Source organism: Mandrillus leucophaeus, unplaced genomic scaffold (assembly GCF_000951045.1).
Source record: "Mandrillus leucophaeus isolate KB7577 unplaced genomic scaffold, Mleu.le_1.0 Scaffold248, whole genome shotgun sequence".
In the NCBI taxonomy this organism is placed as follows: Eukaryota; Metazoa; Chordata; class Mammalia; order Primates; family Cercopithecidae; genus Mandrillus; species Mandrillus leucophaeus.
This window is the reverse complement of record NW_012102565.1, coordinates 2,405,890-2,426,302: the sequence shown is the minus strand read 5'-3', so window position 1 is coordinate 2,426,302 and position 20,413 is coordinate 2,405,890. Positions and strand designations below refer to the sequence as shown.

General features: G+C 49.4%; 1 protein-coding gene across 1 annotated transcript in view; it reads right to left on the bottom strand.

The window, feature by feature from the left end:
• LOC105541972 overlaps positions 1-20,081 on the bottom strand; it is a 35,800-nt gene extending 15,719 nt beyond the window's left edge. Inside the window, exons 1-7 of the mRNA XM_011983290.1 lie at positions 20,035-20,081; positions 19,424-19,508; positions 17,379-17,456; positions 12,829-13,082; positions 12,294-12,520; positions 12,108-12,208; positions 332-521 (exon numbers count right to left, since the gene is read on the bottom strand). Of these exons, the coding sequence (XP_011838680.1) occupies positions 332-521; positions 12,108-12,208; positions 12,294-12,520; positions 12,829-13,082; positions 17,379-17,456; positions 19,424-19,508; positions 20,035-20,081 (982 nt within the window). The remainder of the gene's footprint in view (positions 1-331; positions 522-12,107; positions 12,209-12,293; positions 12,521-12,828; positions 13,083-17,378; positions 17,457-19,423; positions 19,509-20,034) is intronic.
• Between the last annotated feature and the right edge of the window lie 332 nt (positions 20,082-20,413).

Here is a 20,413-nt window from a genome sequence, read left to right as displayed (position 1 = left end):
TTAGTTTTCCCTTAAGCAAGAGGTACTCTGTGACCCATGCCACCGGGACACAGGAAGATCAGAGCAAGCAAGTAAGAGGTGATGCACGTCTCTGCATGGTGTCACTGCTCCAAGGATGGATGAATCCTGAGATTCAGGGTGGCCCGCGCTGGGCAGGCTGGGCAAGGTGCATGTGTCCAGAGTGGTCCCATAACTGTCGTCAAGCGGGCAGAAACACCAGAGGGGTAGAGCTGCATGCCCTGACCCAGTGAGTCTCCCTGGAATGGATGCCAGTGGTTTCTCTCCTCCCTGCAGGGCTCTGGGGTAGAAGTCTCTAATGCTCACCACTGACTTTCAGGGACAAAGAGGATTGTGCAGACCCAGCCCCTGAAGACCAGGGAGACCAAGGGGGGCTTCCGGCTGGACCCTCCGTGGCCAGCCTTGACTTCACAGCCCCCCTTCTGTACTGCGGGACTGAGGAAGCTCCAGTGTCCACGGGCCTGACTCTTGGAGGACAACGATGACATGATCCTCTCGCTGAACTGCACCAGACATGTAGTGAGAAGAGGACTCGCCCTCTCTGATGAACACTACTGACACCCTCAGGAGGCCTGCAACTGCAGCGCAACCTAGCCCAACTCAGAGTGCCAGGAGTAGGCAGCAATTCTACAGGGCTGAACTCTGGAATATTTCCCATTTTTCCACTCTCCTTCCCTCCCATGTAGTTAGGTCCCTGATGTGCCCCTATCAACTACCAGCCTCCCACCCTCCCATCCCCCAGCAGAGGTGCATGACCACCACATGTTCTCCACCTTGTCCGCGGCTCTCCCTCTGGCTGCTGGGGAGGCTGCTTTGATATTTCCCTCAAATATCAGTATTCCAAGAAGCATTTTTAGAGGTAATCTTACCTCTAAAGTAATTAATGAATCCAGTCTACCTCATCTCCTTGAGCAGTTATCTGCATTTCCTTGAACACCTCACAGAGATGGCGGACTCACTACCGTACATGTCAGCTTCATCCAGCCTCAAACTCTCAAGCCGCTGGACAACATATGTTGAATGAAAATCTCCCTCCCTGGATCTTTTGTCCAGAGGCCCTGGTTCTGTCCTCAGTGTGCTCCAGAGACCAGCTGTACCAGGATGGGAGGACTGAAAAGGCCTCACCTTACGTCCTACTTTCAGTTTCTTTGGTCACTCCTCTTACTGGTGACTGGTTTGAAGGTCCCTCTCTGCCTGGATGTCCAGGCAAGCTGGGCTGTGGCTAAGGCCTCTCCTAGGCAGGGCACTGGGCAAGGCTTTAGCCAAATGTAGGGCTCCCAGCAAACTCCCCAGGCCTCTCACCATGAGCTGGTATTCAACTGGCTGTCCCTGCTCTGTGCTCAAAAGACTGTACTTTAAACACAGAATGACCATTGTTTTATTTTGTGCAGCTTTTTTCTATCAATTCAGCGGCTGCAGTGAGCACAGAACCTGAGACTACCAGGGTCCCTCTAGTGCCAGCTCCTAGCTCTGCGTTCTTCTCAAACCGTAGGACCATGGTCATGCACGAAAATGACCAGCTTGATAGGAGGGTGAGGCATGGAGAGAGGTCTCAGCTCCCACTGAGCTTTGTGCGGCCACCTCTGGGACCACATGTCATGAACACATGCCTGCTTCTCACTAATTATTTTTCCAGCCAGCGCACAGACTTTACAAGCACTGTTTACAGCATGGGGCAGGCTGAGTGTGGTGCAGGTGTTCTTAAGCTGAACACCAGGGCCTCCAAGCCAGCGTCCTTGTTCACCCAGCACCCAGTTCAGCACTTCAGACCCACCAAGTCCTGCCAATGCCATCCCCTAACCCCAGGCCTCTTATGCAGGCCCCTGCTGCCTGCTGCTCCAATCAGCTCCACTTCCCTTTTAGCATAGAACAGATGAAAAGCTCTTTTTAGATCAAAAATGCATTTCATTAAGGCTTCATGATGAGAAATGTGATTTACATTATTCTACTACATTAAAGAGAAATCTTAATTTTAAATTTGAACAATTAAATGAATTAAAAATGTTATCCCTGACTCTAATTAGAAAATGAGAGAATAAACCTTCAAATGCTGTAGTTACAATGTGTGGATGCAGGTATGCACATGTTCCACCCTGCCCTGGGAAGTCCATGAGTGGTGTGTGTGTGTGTGTGTATGTGTGTCTGTAAAGTATGTGTGTTTGTGTGTGCATGCACACATGCATGTGTGGTTTCTATAAAATACTTAGCATCTTGTTGCATTTCTCTTTCCAAGAAATAAAAAGGCAGACCACAGCCCTCATGATGTGTTTGTCCCATTCATGGCCCCGTGGTGTAAATGAGGCTGTGGTGATGTCATAGCTGGGGGAATCGGAGTTCACGAGCTGCATGGCAAATCAGCTCTAATATACCAGGACTATCCAACATCCACCCCCTACAGAAATGCTGAAGCCGGCGGTGGTGAATGTAGAGGCTGGCTCTGTTTCTGACAATGAAGTCTTTACTCCTAATGAGCTTCTGAGCTGAAAGTCTTGCTGTGCTGAAATGCTTGGTAGTTCTTCATTTCTTAGGATGAGTCAACATAGTAGTTGAAGGCAGGGTTGTGTCCAGTGTTTCAGACAGGAAGCAAGATGGGGATGCCACTTTAAAAGGTAAGGAGGGCCAGGCACAGTGGCTCCCGCCTGTAATCCCAGCATTTTGGGAGGCTGAGGCGGGTGGATCACCTGAGGTCAGGAGTTCGAGACCAGCCTGATCAACATGGAGAAACCCCATCTCTACTAAAAATACAAAATTAGCCAGGCGTGGTGGCACACACCTGTAATCCCAGCTATTTAGGAGGCTGAGGCAGGAGAATCACTTGAACCCGGGAGGGAGAGGTTGCGGTGAGCCAAGATTGCGCCATTGCACTCCAGCCTGGGCGACAAGAGCAAAATTCCGTCTCAAAAAAAAAAAGGTAAAGAGAGCTCGCGCCAACAGTGAAGCTATGAGGCTGCAGTGGGCACAGCTGGTCCTGCTCCTGGGAGATCTGCTCTCAGTGATCCCCGAGGTCCACCCTCACTGTACACGGAGGGAACCAAGGCTGGGAAGACAGCATCCGGCCTCCATAAGCAGAAGACACACTGTCTGTCTACGAAGTGAAGGCCCTGTGAGAGTCCTCTTTCCTAGCTTTGAATTTTCACTTACGCCAACATAAAATGTGGGGATAGGATCTGCCGGAAACTGATCAAGCTCAGTTTCAGTGACTGAAGTTTCCAGGGTAAAATGTCAGACATTGAAACCAGAGAATTACCGAAATTATCCTTTACAGAAAAGTCAGCATTTCTTGGGACAGTGAAAGGCCTGGTCCAATGCTACCTCCTCCAGGAAGTCCTCCTTCAGCCCCTTAATTAGAATAAATTACTCCTTTCTGAGGAGCAAAAAACACCTGCCCAGGGTCTTCATGGCATTCTGTCTTCCACTCTCCTTATCGAGTCTCCTCTCCTCTCCTCCCTTGACTAGCAGCAGCAGCCTGTGGGCATGTCTGTGTTAACTCACCTGCAAGATGCAGCAGAGCCTAGGGAGAAGCACAGGCCTCAGAGCTGAGGAGGCCATTGTGAATTTACCCACTCAGAATGTGAGGGAGGCCATCCTACAGGGGAGCACTCTGAAGCTGAAAGGTCCTGGGGAGGGCTGACAGCCTGGCCCTGAGCACATGTTGCCAGCACAAGCTCCCTTGTTTCCACAACCACTAGCCAGGCAAGAGTGGCCCTGGTCACTCCACATGGACACTAACTGTGCTAAACATGTGTGTCTTTGTGATTACAAATGTAACACAAACTGTTACAGAAAATCTGGATTTTTCATTGCACACACATACAGAAAAAAATGCAAAGCAGCCACACCCCGTGATGAAGAGATGTCCTAGGGGATGTCTCGTGGGTCTGCTGTTTCAGACAGCCTCTGGTGCCTTAAAGCAGAAGGATCTATTTCCTCATCAGAAAGTCTGGAGTTACCCACATTTCTCTATCTTTTCGAACCAGGGAGGAATTGAGGTGCTATTTTCCACACTCTTGAGAACACTGAGGTGCCTGCATTAGCAGAACTGAGTTCTATAGGCTGGTCATAGATAAGCAAAACTGTGCTGCGATCCAGTTAGGGCCTGCACGTGAACTTCACATGCTCAAGCCCAACACGGCATTGAGACACACCACAGACATCTTCTTTCTTGTTGCATGGTGACTGCCACACTGCTACTACACTGCTCTCCACAAACAGTCCACACTGTGGGCAGAAAGCAACTTCTGGGGTCTTTGGAGCTTTTGCTCTATGTTGAAGTTATGCTGGGTCCTTCTAACCCAGATCTAACCTTTCAGAGAAACCCTCCACCCACAAATGCATATGAAATCTTGACTGCTGTGGAGGGAGAAGCACAGGCCTCAGAGCTGAGGACTTCTAATTCTTGGCTGCGTTCACAGGATTCTGCCTAAAGACAGCTCTCACCAGAAAGCCATTCCACTCTGGATGGTACTTCACTTGGCAGGAGAAGGCTTCTGAGACATGCTCTGCATGGCATCCATGAGAGTGCCCATTTGGGGTTTGGCAGATTTCGGTTCTGACCTTTGGCCATTTACTTTGGCCCTCACCTGTTACATGGGGATAATGACCAGTTTTGGGGTCAAAGACACTTAAATGGCCACATGAAGTTCCACTTCTAGAAAAGATGGAGTAACAGGGATTCAATTTGCCCTCTAGGAGCAACAAGCAGACCACACAAACTATACAAAACAGCAGCTTTCCAAATACTGGACAGGAGGCAATGAAAGATAGTGATCCTTGAGTGATGGGAATAAGTGATGAGGCCTACAATGGCCCAGTATACTGCTGGGAGAGTTTCCAGGCTGCAGATAGAGGCAATGCATGTGGAGCCTGGGGGTCTCCCAGGTTTGACAAGGCTAGGGGGCTTGGAAGCCCAAGCCAGCTTGAGTTCAAAGGGAAAATACCAGAGAGAACAGAGTGTTCGGGTCTCTTCAAGTCTCTAGTTGAGTACTGATTAGCATAGGCTAGAGAAAGAATCATCTAGGGATTAGCACAGGTTAGGGAAAGGACTGTAGGGAACAACCCCCAAAGTTCATACTATGCTGAGAATCGTTCCTACCTCCATTGGCAAGAACAAAAAACCTTCTAATTCACCAGGCATCAGGTAAAGTACTGAAAAGGGTTTGGCCTCAATTGAGATCCAGATTTGGTAAGTCTTTGTGAGCTTAGTATTTCTTTTATTTTGAAATATTCAATTGACAAACAAAAACCGTATATATCCAAGGGTTTTGGACAAAATTAGTCTAAGAATTAATGCTCGTCTGGTTGCCTCAGGAGTGGACACAATTAGTCTGAGAATTAATGCTCCTCTGGTTCTTCCTAACAAAGGCGAAAAGCAAGACCCAAAGGATCTGTATCCTTCCCTGTAAGTTATCAATTTTATTGAGATAAAACTGATTATAATACTTCCCTGTTATTTTATTCCTTAAACATTTATAGAAACTGGTCTCTATTATTTAATTTCTTCTGATTACTTTTGGTTTAATTTCCTCTTTTCTGGCTTCTTAAGGTGATTTGAGAGAGTCCTTTCTTCTTTTATAATATAGGTGCTTTGTTTTATACATTTTCCTCCATGTACTGCTCTGGCTGAACCCCACAAATGTTGATCTCATGTAGTTTCATTTGGCTCATATTACTTTCTAATTTTCCTTTTGATTTCTTCTTTGAACCAAAAGTTATTAAGAAGTATATTCTTCAGTTGAGGGTTTCTCAGAGATCTTTCTGTTATGGACTTCTAATTTAACTATATTGTAGTTAAGGAACATACTTTGTATGATTTGAATCCTTTTGAATTTCTTGAGATTTGCTGTATTGTTCATATTCATGTGTTCTTGAATAGAATGCATATTCTGTTGCTGTTGGACGGTATGTTTTATAAATGTCAATTAAGTCAAGTTGGTTGACAGTGTTCTTAAGTGTTGTAATCCTCACTGATTTTCTGTCTAGCAATTCTATCGCTTTTTGAAAGGGATGTTGGAAACTCCAACTATAATTATAGATAGAAGAATTTCTTGCAGTTCTATCAATTTTTACTTTAGGTATTTTGATGATCTGTTTTAGGTACATAAATGTTTAGGACTATGTCCTCTTGATAAATTGACCCCTTTATTACCCTTTAACATTACTGAAAGACCCTTTTTTTCCTTTGACCAACATTTAATTTCTTGCTCTTGAGATCCAGATTTGGTTAAGTCTTTGTGTGCTTAGTATTTCTTTTATTTTGAAATATTTAATTGACAAACAAAAACCGTATATATCCAAGGTGTGCAATATGATGGTTTCCTATATGTATACATTGCGTAACAACTACTACAATCAAATTACTTAACACATCTATCACCACCCACAGTTACCGTTTGTGTGTGTCCAGGGTTGGGGGAGTGAGGACGCTTAAAATCTACTATCTTACCAAATTTCAAGTACACAATACAGTATTATGAACCGATTTTTAAAAATAACAATAAAAACAAGCATCTCAGGAGACAGACACACTTACCCCACCTAGCACTCTACCCTTCCCTTGGCTAATTCCTACTCATCCTTTAAGCCTCAGGGGTGAGGTATTATATTTAAATGATATCACATCCACCTGCCTGGATCAGGGTCCTGTCTACATTTTACATGGCACGCCCTTCACTGTATTGAAATTTTCTGTGGCTTGTGTTTGATTCCTTTAACAGCCCATGAGCACCTGAGGGCGGGGGTTACACCTCAACCATGTGAGCATCCCCAGCACAGGATTAGGTCTACTTTGGTGCCCAATAAGCACCTGTTGGATGAGGCAGGTGGTAACACTATGTGCATAGGTCCAGAGTGGATTCCTGCCAGAGGCTGAGTGTGCACTCTCAGATGGACAAAGGGTGTGCTTCCAGTGGGCATGGGGCCTGATGGATGTGGGGTCCTGAGGTTACACACCAAGGTTTGGCTCCTTAGGGGTTTCCACAGAAGTGTGCTGCAGGATGTAGCTGGGATACATCTGGAACCATTTGTCCCTCCATAAAAGCTGTTTGTGAGGATGTACTCACCCAAAGGCCAGATGTGAAACCTATGGGCAGTAACAGAGAACAAGATGACGACTAACAAGCGTACAACATTTTGGGGTCCAAGAAGCATGATGACCATGGCTTTATATGACATAAACTCCTCCACAACCCCGAGACAAGTGTTACGTCACATGTGTGAAGACAAGTGACCAGGGTAAGAGGTGGAACCAGGTCTCTAACTTGGCTTCTGCCACCAGGAATTCCATGTCTGTGCCATGACCACATCTTAGGAAACCTTCCCTCTAAATGTTAATAATGGCAACTGCAAAATGGGAATTACCATCGAATTAAGCATTTATTGGTAGAGAAATAAGTTGTTTTAACTGCATTCTATACTAAATAGCATAAACATTGAAATTATAATTGCCATGATGATTATTTACTGAATGCAAAGAAAGAAATGACACTGGAACAAAAGCATACAAAAGTTACAGGCAAAGAGGCTGAAGGTGCCTCCCAAGGGAAAAGCCTGTTTGTGCAGGTTTGAACAACCAATCCAGTCTCTGTAAATAATTAACCTACCTAGTGTTTGGCCTGGCAATTTTGCAATAGTTTGAGGCACTCTAATGTTTGTACTACATACCTAAATGTCCAAGGGCAAACAGGCAAAGTCTAGAAAGTTCTGTGTTTTGCTAGGGTTATGGGAAAGCAGGTGGCATTTGTTGTTACCTATCTGCAGACAAACATGGCAGTGGACTCCATTTGGGCAACCCTTTCTTGTGACACGCATGCACAAAGATCCGCAGACTTGCCCGGGCTACCCCAAGGCCCAGGAATCCATTCTAGCCCTAAAATTACCGGTATGCTCACTGGGCATTGCTAGGGGGTGTCACTGGATGGAGAACAACATGGCAGGGTCAAATATTGCATTTAGTAACATTTAAAAGAACACCAAAGCCAAGAAAAAGCCATGTCAACCCAGATGAGAGAAAATGTCTCTCCCAGAAGTATCCCTCAACTGGAAGAGTCAGAGCCAAGGCCCAACTCTGCTGTCTGAGAGAGGAGCCAATCAGGCACCCTAGTAAATAACCTAGAAACCCTAGATCTTATGGGCCCGGGCTGTTCTAATCGTTCTAGCTCATCCCAAGTCCATTCTTCTCAAGCTCTGAGTAGGTTTTTGCGACTAAAAGATCTGAACCCGAGAGGCCAGCTGACGGCTGGGTCAACATATCCTCTCAGACCAGCCAGCTGGATCACCCTGGATAGCCAGCCGGAGCCAAACTAAGACCAAATTCAGCAACACAGCCCATCATAAAGAGGCTCTTTTCCCATTACCTGGTGTGGCTTTAGCAAACTGCAGCTGGCCAGATCTCCCTTCTAGGGCAAGTATGTGCTGTATCTGCAGTCCATTCCCCACCGGTTCTGTCCCAGGGAGGCCAGTCCAAGGACTCTACCAACAGGGTCCTGGGCCTCCTACTTCCGGCCAGGTTTGGCCAATGGGGAGCAGGAGCAAGGGCCAGTAGCGAGGGAGAAGAGCATTCCCGGTTCTTCTTGGCATGGTTGCTGCGGACTGGCTGTGTCTCTCGGCTGAAGGTGGTGAATCCTGTCAGGCAGCCCTCCCTTTTCCCTGATTCTAGGGCCCATTCCCACTGTGGCTGCCCCAGGTGCCACATCAGCCTGGGGCACTCCTGTGCCTGCCCCTGTCTTTCAAATAGTCCAAGCATCATAAGGGCTCCTGAACTCACCCCCTTAGAGTGTGCCCTCTGCTGTCAGCCCAGGCTGTGATACATGCACAGCCCCCTGGAGACCCACTCTGCACCCTCACTTGATGGCCAACTGTGGCCAGACTCCATACGACCACTTCTGAGGTGCCCTCCTGCCAACCCCTGACCATGCAAGTTGCTTTCCTCAGGGCCCCTGTGGGTCACAGGACTCCCACCTACCTCCTGGGCTCTGTGTCACACTCCACTGTCAGACCACCTTTGGAGACAGGGATCAGGGCCTATCGCCCTCCCTTTGCAGCTCTACTGCCCACAGGGGGCCTGGAGGGAGCAATGGCCCCTGTGATTGGGCTCTGACTCCTCTTACAGATTTTGCTGAAGAACTCCCTCTTCCTGCCATGTTCCTTGTCCCTTTCCCCTCATCCCCATCCCTCATCCTCCCGTAGCTGAATCTGAGCATCGCACAAGGCCCAGAGAAACACTGGCTCTTGTCCAGTATGCCTGGCTTTGCTTCCTCACAAACCCACTGTGGCCGCAGTCAGGCCTTCTGGTGTGAGGACTCACTTCCCGCCACAGCCTGCATTCCTCTGGTGATAACTCAGATTCAGATGTTGATACGGTTTGGGTACCTGTCCCCGCCAAATATCATGCTGAAATGTAATCCTAGTGTTGGAGGTGGGGTCTGGTGGGAGGTGTGTGGGTCATGGAGGCGGATCCCTCATGGCTTGGTGCTATCCTCACGATAGAGTTTTCACCATAGTCAAGAGTTCTCACACGATCCGGTTGTTTTAAAGTGTGTGGCACCTTCCCCCACAACTCCTTGCTCCTGCTCTCACCATGTGACATGTATGTTCACACTTTGCCTTCTGCTATGAGTAAAAGCTCCCTGAAGCCTTCCCAGAAGGCAAGCAGATGCTGGTGCCTGTTGGTACGGCCTGTAGAACTGTGAGCCAATTAAACCTCTTTTCTTTATAAATTACCCAGTCTCAGATATTCCTTTATAGCAGTGCAAGAACAGCTTAATGCAGATGTATTTATGCCCCCACCAGGGTCCCCTCCCACTCCACAGCAGGAATTAGGGCCTGTTGTATCCAGACAGCCCTGCTGACAGCGAGCCAACCACACAGCAGCACTTCCCCAGGAGGGGTCAAAGGGCGAGGATTCTCAGCAACCCCTGCCCACTCCAGAACCTGGAATTCAGGTATGCAGTGAAGACAGCGCCAGATCATGAGTCCCTTGGGAATCTGGGTCTTCTCCACCTGCAAGGCTAGCTCAGAGCTCCATCTAGTAGGATACAGGAATGTCTTCTGCCCAGAACAGGCACTAACTTAATACACAGGCTGAAGAATAAATGAAATGGGAAAATCCACAGACGGGGTAGACTGGTAGTTGCCTAGGGTTTGGGGGTTGAGGAGAAATGGGGAGTGTTAACTGATGAGGATGGGTTTCTTTTGACAGAGATAAAAATATTATAATATTGATTATAGTAATGGTTGCAGAACTGTGAGTATACTGAAAACCACTGTTCACTAAACAAGTGAATTGTGTTATGTGAAATATATGTCAACAAAGCTATTATACAGTGAAGGAAAAAATAAGTCATGTTTTTCACCAAGCATTTGTGAACACATGTATACAGATACACATACAGACTGTGTGTGTGTGTGTGTGTGAGATGTATGTATATGTTCTTTCTTTTGCTTCCTCAAATCAACAACCTAATTTCCATCACTTTAAATATGCATCCTGCCCTGTCATGCTGACATAAACCCACTGAGATGCTTCTGTCTTTTCCAGATGAATAAAACTAGAGGAAACAACTGTGTTCATTTTTTTTCATGAGTGATAACTTGCCTCCGGATGCTCCTCATGCCTACCCTTCACCCTACTCTAACCCTCCCTCCCAGAAAGAGATCCCCCAAAAAATGGCTCACCACAGAGTAACAGGCTGCCAGACAAAGGGCTGCTCAGCCTCACCAAGCACCTACTTTGCACAAGGCCTGTGGCCAACGACATCAGGAAGAGAATTTCAGTTATTTCTTGCACACCTGGATTAGGGTTCTCACCCCATTTTACTGCTGAAGCAGAAAGACAGCTTGACCTATCACTGGTTAAAGTCACACAGACCCTACATGGAGTTGCCGGAATTCAGGACGAGGACTACCTGATGCCAGGCCCAACCTTTGTCACCCCTGCTACTGCTGACCAGGGTTTTGGTCACTTAACTGCATGGCTTGATGCCCAGTCAGCCTCAGGAACAAAGACAAGAAATTGACAGGCTTCCCGACTCCAGCAGCAAGCCTGGTCCTGCTCCCACAGTGAGCCCTCAGCTGGTCCTGGCCACGCTTCCTCCTGGCCACCCTCTGGGCTGTGCCTGTCTCGTGTCCGCACCCCAACTCTGGGCAGTGCCTGCCTTCAGTACTGGCTGCAGAGTAGGCCTAGGGTGAAAATGCTCCTGTCCTGCCTGGCCCCAGACACAGCCCTCTCCACGGGTTCAGAGCCTACCCAAAGGTCACACAGATGGCAGCTAGATCCCAGCTCAGCCACCTTCTGGCTGCCCGACTCTGGCATGTTACTTTAGTGGCCCCTGCTTTCTTGTCTGTAATTCCAGCTCCTAGGCAGTGCTGTTCTGAAGACTGAATGAGATGAAATAGCTCCAACAGTGAAGAGCTATTCTAAAGGTGTCAAAATAAGACTATCTTTTGCTAAAGCTAATATTCATCAGCCTTCATTCCCGATTTTCAGGGGAGGAAACCTAGGAGGAGCAATTTTCCCAGGGTGAAACAGTTTGCAAATCCCACAAATGGGATTTGAACCCAGGTAACCTGGTCCTGAATGCTTGTCCGGAGGCCTGTGGAGTATGGAGTTGGTGTGAAGATGCTCACACCAGCCCCCACACGCTGCCTTGGCCCCTGGCCATGGGGTGGACACAGGTACGCCCCTGCTGTGGCTCTGCGGCAGGAACTCAAGGTGAATATCTGGCAGTCACTGCCAGGATCATGTCCAAACAGAAAGCTACCTACTGACTTCAGGAAAGCGTTACTCCTCTCCAGCCTGGTACCCAGATGTTCGGGACCTGAGGCCAGTTCACATGTTTGCTACTCCATGGAGTCTCCCAAAGAGGGGTGCTTATGCCTCTTGCGTCAGAATTTCCCACAGGGTACATGTCAAAATATAGACGTCCAGCCCCCCACCTGCTGACCTACTAAATTTGGAGTACGTGGTGAGAGTTTTGGCATTTTCTTGTGTTTCCCAATGACCCCAATGAGACCTGCTGCCACCACCCAGCCCTGCAGAGGCTGAGCCCTTCTGCACCACCACTGCACACACTGTTCAGGGAAGCGGGACTCACTGCCTCGAGAAACAGCCGCACTCTGACCATCAGGCAGGTCTCCATCACATGCACCCCACAACCTTCTGAACTGTCTTCCCACAGGGCGTGGCTCTCACTCCCTGCACCCCCCAGCACAGCTTTCCTCCATCCCCGGACAGTGCCTGGCCTTGCACGCTGCTGAGGAGGGCCCTTCGAAGGCCATACGGTGTGTGGGTGTCTGCAGCAGCCCCCGCCAGATGCTTGCTGGAGGCTGCTTCCTCCTCCAAATCCCCCACCGCCAGAAAGCAGAAAGGGCTGGTCTTGCCTGTGCGGCCCAGAGGTAGTCCAGCCTCAGCCTGATGTCCACCTGCCTGGCATGCAGGGCCAGCGCACAGGAGAAGAGCAGGATGGCCACAATTGGCTCATAGCTGCGCCCGGAGACGGCACCACCCCTGGGGGAAGATGAGGAAGAAAAGCTAAGTGAGTGCCGAGCTTCCAGGGCAAGACTCTGCCACCAAACCCAAGAACCGTTCAGAGTGACCCTCAGGTGGTGACACCCAAAAACAGCTTGCTGGCATTTACCCTGGCCAAGAGTCACTTGCTAGAACTTGGGTTGAAGAGAAACTGTCACCAAACTAAAAAAATTGTATATAATTCATCTTGACTAGTTCTGAAATCAGAAGCTTATAATGCATATCTATACACACAGATTCAGTAGCACTTCTGCTTAGGCCTTTTTCTCTAGGAGCCACACACTTACCCAGTCCTGGTATATCCGCTGAGCTCCAGTACGAGGATGTAGGACGTGGTGAGCCCGGACAGCAGGATCATTTTTGGCAAGGAAGACACCCGAAAAAATATGGCTAGCGGGAGGGTGCCCACCAGGCAGCAGAGCAGGGCATGGTGCGTAGACTCGCAGGGCAGGGTGGGCAGGGCTGTGCGCTGGCCCCCGGATGAAAGGACCACCAGGGAACTGTTGGGCTTGGAGCTCCAGGCCCACGGCAGGCAGCCCACCTGGGAAGGGAGGGGTCACAGGGGCTTAGGGGAGGGCGGGTGAGGACCTGCAGCCTCTAAGCATGGTCAGGTGTCCCTCTTCAAGCAGGTCTCCCAAGGTTTTGCTCTGAGACCCACCCCCAGTGCCACCACACCAAGCTGCAGACCTCATGGCAACTCGCAGCACTTAAAGGCTCCCCATTGGTTGCCAGAGCAGGCAAGAGGCTCCAGGGAGGACCAGGTGGGATCAGCCCTGCCTGCTCCCCAGCCCAGCGCCTCCAACCTGCTACTCCTGCCCCCAGTTCCAACCTGTTACTCCTGCCCCAGCTCCATCCTGTTCCTCCTGCCACCAGCTCTGTCCTGTTCCTCCTGCCCTCAGCTCTATCCTGTTCCTCCTGCCCCCAGCTCTGTCCTGTTAATCATGCCCCCAGCTCTATCCTATTCTTCCTGCCCCCAGCTCTGTACTGTTCCTCCTGCCTCCAGCTCCATCCTGTTACTCCTGCCTTCTTCTATCCTGTTACTCCTGCCCCACTTCTATCCTGTTACTCCCACTACAAACTCCATCCTGTTACTCCTGCCCATTTCAATCCTTTCACTCCAACCCCCAGTTCCATCCTGTTCCTCCTGGCCCAGCTTCATCCTGTTACTGCTGCCCAGCTCCATCCTGTTCCTCCTGCCCCATCTCTGTCCCGTTTTTCCACCCCGCTTCTGTCCTCTGCACTGCATGAAGAAGTCAGGCTCCTTTCACCAGGGAGAGTTTCCATTTTCCCCTGCTAAGTAAAGTCTCTTGTTCCCTCGCTTCTCGGGGCCCCACGCCTGTTCCAGAGGTCTCTGCTGAACTCCCTGTCTCTGCAGCCCTGGGTCCTGGCCTCTGGGCTGGTCCTCCATGCCATGCCCTCTCCCACGCCAGTGCATGCTGCAAGCTGGAGATGCTCACCACACATCCTTGGGCTACTGAGTAGATTAAGACCACTATGAAAATACACAGGACAGTGCGAATCTGAATCGTCAGGCACCCTGGAAAACACTGAATAAGAAATGTTAATTAGAAAATACCCTCTGATTACCAAGGCGAGTCACGTGCACAGTTAATACTTCCTACAGTGGAATGTGCAGATGACCTGCAAGCTGCTAGGTCCACACCCGTTATTTACCCTCCTCACAGGTCTCTTGGCTGTTTTCATTTGTTTATTCTCCCAGGTGAAAAGCTTGCCAAAGTTAAAACAAGTCTTTAAATTACAAAGTCTTTAAATTACAAAGAATAATACTTCCCTTCCTTCCACCCGCATTGTAACTTTGATTGGCACTGAAGTTAACTGGATAGATTAACTTGGTATTTTCATTATATTGAAGTCTTCCATTTCAGAAATGGTACAAATTTCCATTCATTTGTGTCTTCTTTGATATGCTCTAAATAAATTTTATTATTTTGCTCACATAGGCTTTATAGAGTTCTTAAGTTATTAGAAATTTTATTTTAAATCTATTTATTATAAAGACATTTTGAAATCATCAAAAAGCGATTTCATGGATAAAAGTAAGAAGTCCTTTTTACACTTAACACTTCTGAAAGTATAAATATAACTAAAATTAATACCCACAGGCGCCTTACAGAAAACAACTCACCCTGCTAGAGTCCCCGACTAGCTGGGGTGCCCTTGGCGGGCTACACAGTTATTCCTTTAACCCCTACATGAGGTCAGATCATTACTATCTCTGCTCTACAGTTGAGAAAAAGGTGGCACAACTGCCACCCAGTCCAGTATCACTTCTTCTACGGAAAAGGACAGGGCAGTGTGTCCCAACTCACCCAGCTGGTGGGTTATGGATCTGGGATCCAGTTCTAGGTTTTCTAAGTCCCAAGAGACCACTGGGTATTTCACCAACCCAGTGGTCTCTGCTGATCTCAGAAGAACTGCTGCTCTGCAGCGGTGTGAGGCTCAAACACTTTACTGACCATGGCTCACCGCACTTCCCTCCCAGTCCCATCTTGGCCTCTGGGCAAGACGCGGGGGCAAGTCCTTGATCCTCACTGCAGCCTCCCATCATCTGCTTCCCCCACCTCCTCCTGGCGTGAGTTTGATGTTCTAAGGGAGGCCACCAGAGCCACTGGCAGGACCCCATGCAGGAGCCATACCACAGGCCTGGGAACAAGATCCTGCCATCTTTTGCAGGTAACTATTCTCCTTTTGAGAAATGCTCTTGGCTTGCTGCTGGGCCTAAGTAGAGCCTGAACCCTTACCTGTGGGCCACCAAGTTACTGTATGACCTGAGCTGCCCATCATGAACTGGGTGTTACCTGACCCACCAAGCCATAAAGTTAGGTGTGAACAGCAGCCCTCCATCATCCAATGAAAGTGCTAATATATATGATCAGCTCCGAGCAGACCCTTAAGGCACAAGTAAGTGACATGACAAAGTGGCCCCAATGACCATAGTCCACAGTCCTGCTACCCTGCCTTCTCTCTCCCAGCCTGCACCTATGGCCTCATGGGGAGCTCCCTCTGATTAGGTGACAGAGTAAGAGTAGCTCAGGCCTTGTGGTCGCTGCAACACTTCAGCCCATGTGACACAGCCCTGAGGGACAATGGTGAAGGGAAATCCTCCCAGTGGGCAGAACTTTGGGCAGTTGTCCTGGGTGGGCACTTTGCTTCCAAGGAGAAATGGCGAGATGTACAGTCATACACTGATTCATGAGCTGTGGACAACAGTTTGGTTGGATGGTCTGGGAGTTGGGAAAGACATGGTTGGAAAATTAGTGACAAGGGGGTCTGGGGAAAAAGTATGTAGATAAACCGCTCCGAGTGGGTGAAAAATGTTAAGATACTTTGTCCCATGTAAACGTTCACAAAAGGGTGACCTCAGCAGGGGAGAATTCAAATCCAGTGGATAGGACGACCCCTACTGTGGACACCAGTCACTCTATTTCCTCAGCCACTCCTGTCATCCCAATGGGCTCATGGACAAAGTGGCCATGGTGGCACTTCGGGAGATGATGTCACCTGAGGATGAGAGGGAGAAAAAGCAGGCACCATTTCCTGACAGTCTGCACTCACAGGGGCTAGAATGAAGCCCTTGGGCTGTCTCTGGTGGTGCTACACTCCCCTCTGTGCGGCGAGGCTCCCTTCCCCCCAACTTAAGGATCTCTGCCAAGGTTCTCTCTTTTCTTCAAAGCCATCTAGTTTAACTCGAGTATCATAACTGGAGGAAATCTTCCTTCCACCACCTCCCACCTTCCACACCTTGGCTTGGGGACCTATGATGGGATGTGGCCTCTACCCTAGCCAGCCTGGGTGCACGCAACACGCTCCTGAGCCTGTCCCATCCGCCTCCCTTAGAGCTCTAGGAAGACGAGAAGGAGGATAAGGAAAACGGGGCTTAAATGCAGGTCCGGAAAACAGGGCTTAAATGCAGGTCCGTGAGCACCAGGCCAGGGTGAGAGGAGTGCGAGCAGCTTATCCGAGGCACACCCAGCCACCTTGTGGACCACATCGTGCCCACGTCCCCAGGGTCCTGCCAAGGGCCTCTGAATGTGCCTGACGCCTTGACCTCAGCCTGCCCCACCTGCAGCACCCGGGGTCCAGCCAGTGTGCACCTCCCAGGCTTCCTCCTCTCCTCTGCCCGCTCCTGATATTCTCCAGCCCAGCCATCCAAACCTCAGCCTGCAACCCGGACAGAAAAAGTCCACATCCTGCCCCAGATATTCCCTTTCAACTCTCAGCAGGACCCTTGGGTCAACTCTGCCGCCCTCCACAGATGACAAAGACGGACTCTGCATGCCCTCCCCACTGTTAAGATGGACAGGATTAGGCACCTCCCCACCCTGATTCCCAGGATGAACTCCACCCACTGCCCCACCCCCACTCAGCCTTCTCTGTCTCATCTGACTTCAGAACACACCAACTGAGCGTGTGCTTGCCAGGCCCTGCTCCACAGACTGTACAAATGAGCTCACTGACTCCTCATGTCAAGCCAGTGAGGTGGGGGCCATCATCACCGCCATTTCACAGAGGGCAACCCTGGGCCCAGAGAACTGGAGCCCAAGCCTGGAGTTGGCACATCCCCGACGGATGGGGATGGGGAAGCCAGACAGGGGTGAAGATCCCAAGGGGCCATGGAGCTGCCACACTGCCCTGGGCACCCTGGCTCTGGACACTGTCAATGTCAGGGAGGGAAACATTTCTACTCAGCCTTCTTGGGGATGTGTTCTGGAACTAACTCTGTCTGCATGACCCGCCACATCCACTCAGGCCACAATGGCCTTCTGCTAGGTGGCCCTGACCTACCCCCTGCTGGCCTTCTGCAAACCTCCCTCACCTCCATCCCCACAGCCATTCGCACAGACCTCTTCCCCGGCCTAGGGTCAGCAGGGATGCTCAGAGCCCAGTGCAGACCCTGTGAACAGGAGCCTAAACACTTGTGATTCAATCAAACCCTGACCCAGTACACACTGGCTGTGAGCTGAATCCCCTCTCCTGTCCTAGCTGACAAGTCTGGGTGCTCAGTCTCCGCTCTGCTTCCTCCACATCAGCTGTAAGCACCACTGATGGCGCTCCCAGGAAAGCTGGACCCCCACTGCTTTTCGAGCCTGGCACTTCCAAACCGCATACTTAGGAAGAAAACGCTCTATGCTCGCTCACAGAAGAGGGTGAGAAGGGAGAGTGAATATTCAGAAGGGAAGGAGCTAGTGGCATCCAGGGCAGAGTCCACCAAGAGAACAGAACACTGGAACACAGAAGAAGCTTCATGGGATAACTGCAGGCTAGCCTCTTTTAATGTCGGCACCTGGAAGTATTCTGGCCAAAGTTCCCAGCCATGAGGGCAGCTCCCTTATTAACAAAAGGGAGATGATGTCTCAGTGCCCCACTTCCACAGATCATGTGTTTTTTAGAACCAAGGCTTTCTAAATTTGAATATTATTTTTATGGACAGATTGGGTGCAGATTTTGCTTCCTGTTTTCATGAGCACATCCCTTAGCCTGCCTGAGCCTGCTTTCCTCACATGGGGGAAAGGGGCTGACCCGTCTCACCACCTGGCTTGTGAGGTTCTCGTGGAGTCACAGAAAGCAGTGTACGTCCACTCACAAGAACCAGTATTCCTGGGCTGGGACCTCTGACCAGAGCTTTCCAGGCCGGTGCATTCCTTGGCTTCTGCTTTGTGGTCGCTCTTCTTGCCCAGTGGCTTTTCACATTTTCTGCATATCTTACACTATTTGTACACCATCGGGTAGGCACACTGGTTCCCACCATTGAGGACAAAGGAATAGGCTTTAAAAACTGTCATCCATCTGTCCTGCATTCACTTGAAATTACATGAAAAACAGCAATCTTACTTGAAGTGGTAAATTTTAAAATTTGCCAAACCAAATGTCACTTAATCTATAAAAGTCGAGGAAACAGGAATGAAGTTTTAATAGTTAGCATTTTTTAAATTTAAAAACTCAAGATAGTACCTATGAATAATGACAAAGTTAAATAAATGAAACTATATTTAATCTTTTCAAAAAGTTGCTGTTTTCAATAATTATGCAAAAATGACACTGGGTCTCCCAGAAGTGACACCCCGGGGTCGGCTGAGGGAAACGAGCCGTTTAGAAATGAAGGTGGGAAATGTGACGAAGGAATGAAGGCTTAGGAACTACAGAGTCCTCCCAAGTGAGCCACAGATAGTACAAGGCCGCAAAGCTCAGGTCTTTCCTGCAAAAGCCCACAGGACAAAGCAGATGAGGCATCAGGGCCCAGATAGCACAATGTTCCCTGGAAAACGTCACCCCTCTCCAAAGTCTGTGACATAAACGCAGAATAAACATCCCTCTTCTGTCCTGCTGCTAGACTCTCCATTCCAGAACAGGATCGGTATCTTGTGCTCATTTGTTTAATCAGTACCAATCACCAGTCTATTGTGCCCGCCGGGCATACTCCCAGAGGAGTGCATGTGCCTAGTGCAGAACTGGGTCTTCATGAGCATCTGCTATGTGAGCAGACTCTTTCTTCCTGTCGAGGCAGATAAGGGAACAGAACTGCCTCCCCCAGCCCACCCCATTCCACCCCATCCCACCCAGTGGGCAGGCAGAGGCCACCCACATACCTGAACCAGGTGAAGTGCAGGTAGAGGACACAGGCCACCCACATACCTGAATCAGGTGATATGCAGGTACAGGACACAGGACACCCACATACCTGATCAAGTGATATGTAGGTACAGGACACAGGCCACACACATATCTGAACCAGGTGAAGTGCAGGTACAGGACACAGGACACCCACATACCTGAACCAGGTGATATGCAGGTACAGGACACAGGCCACCCACATACCTGACCAGGTGATATGCAGGTAGAGGACACGGGCCACTCACATACCTGGACCCGGGTGATGTGCAGGTACAGGACACAGGCCACCAGGAAGCAGATGCAGAATACTAGCAGGAGCAGGACGGCCACACTCCTGGGGGACAGAAAACATGAGGGTCACTGATACGTGGGGATCAGGAGAGGTGGACCCAAGAGATGGCTGAGAATTGGCCCCTCCCTCCACATCCCCTGTGCCCTCAGGAGGAAGCAGCATCGTTAACCTGGATGCCTGCCACTCAGGTCTTTGGGGACTGACACAGCTGGTTCTCTTTTTTAGGAGAGGGCCTGCCACTCGGGTCTCTGGGGACTGACATGGCTGGTTCTCTTTTTTAGGAAAGGGCATCTGGGGTTCCTGAGTGAGAAGGGGGCCCCTCCTGAGTTGACCTCCCACTTCTCCTACCCCCACCGCAGAGATCTAGCTTAGGCTGAGAATCACAGAGCTTTTCTGGAAGCCTTTTTCCTCATGATGGAAAGACAGGAGTTTCCCCGACTTTGCAGAGCTATTCTCTAGCTGGGCTTTGTCTGGGAAGGACGTTTTTAGAAAACGCTTAAATCCCAAATAGGCCCATGAGGCAGGCTGCTGAGTTCAGTGTCTGTGGGCTGGGCAGGATGCAGAGCACCCAGGGCTGAGCTCCCTCCTCCTCCGCAGGTGTGGGGTGGCCTCCATGCGCTTTCAAACTCAGAGGAGGTAGTATTCCCGTAGGTAGCTTTTATTAAGAAATGAGTACGCCTGAAAGTAAAGTGGCAAGTACAGACCTAGTGGTGTCTTTCTTGCAAAAACATAAAAAACAAATAAAAGCTGCCAAACTCACATTGACTTATACGATGTTTAAATGTTATTTAAATTATTGTTTTTCTTCCTTTTAAGAGGTCACTTTTCCTGATTTTAAGTTTTTGAAAATAACATAGATCTAGAAGCCAATGAGCTCATTCAGTGCAGTTTCTTCTCAAAAGTTATTGTTATTATTATTATTATTTTTAGAGACAAGGTCTCACTAT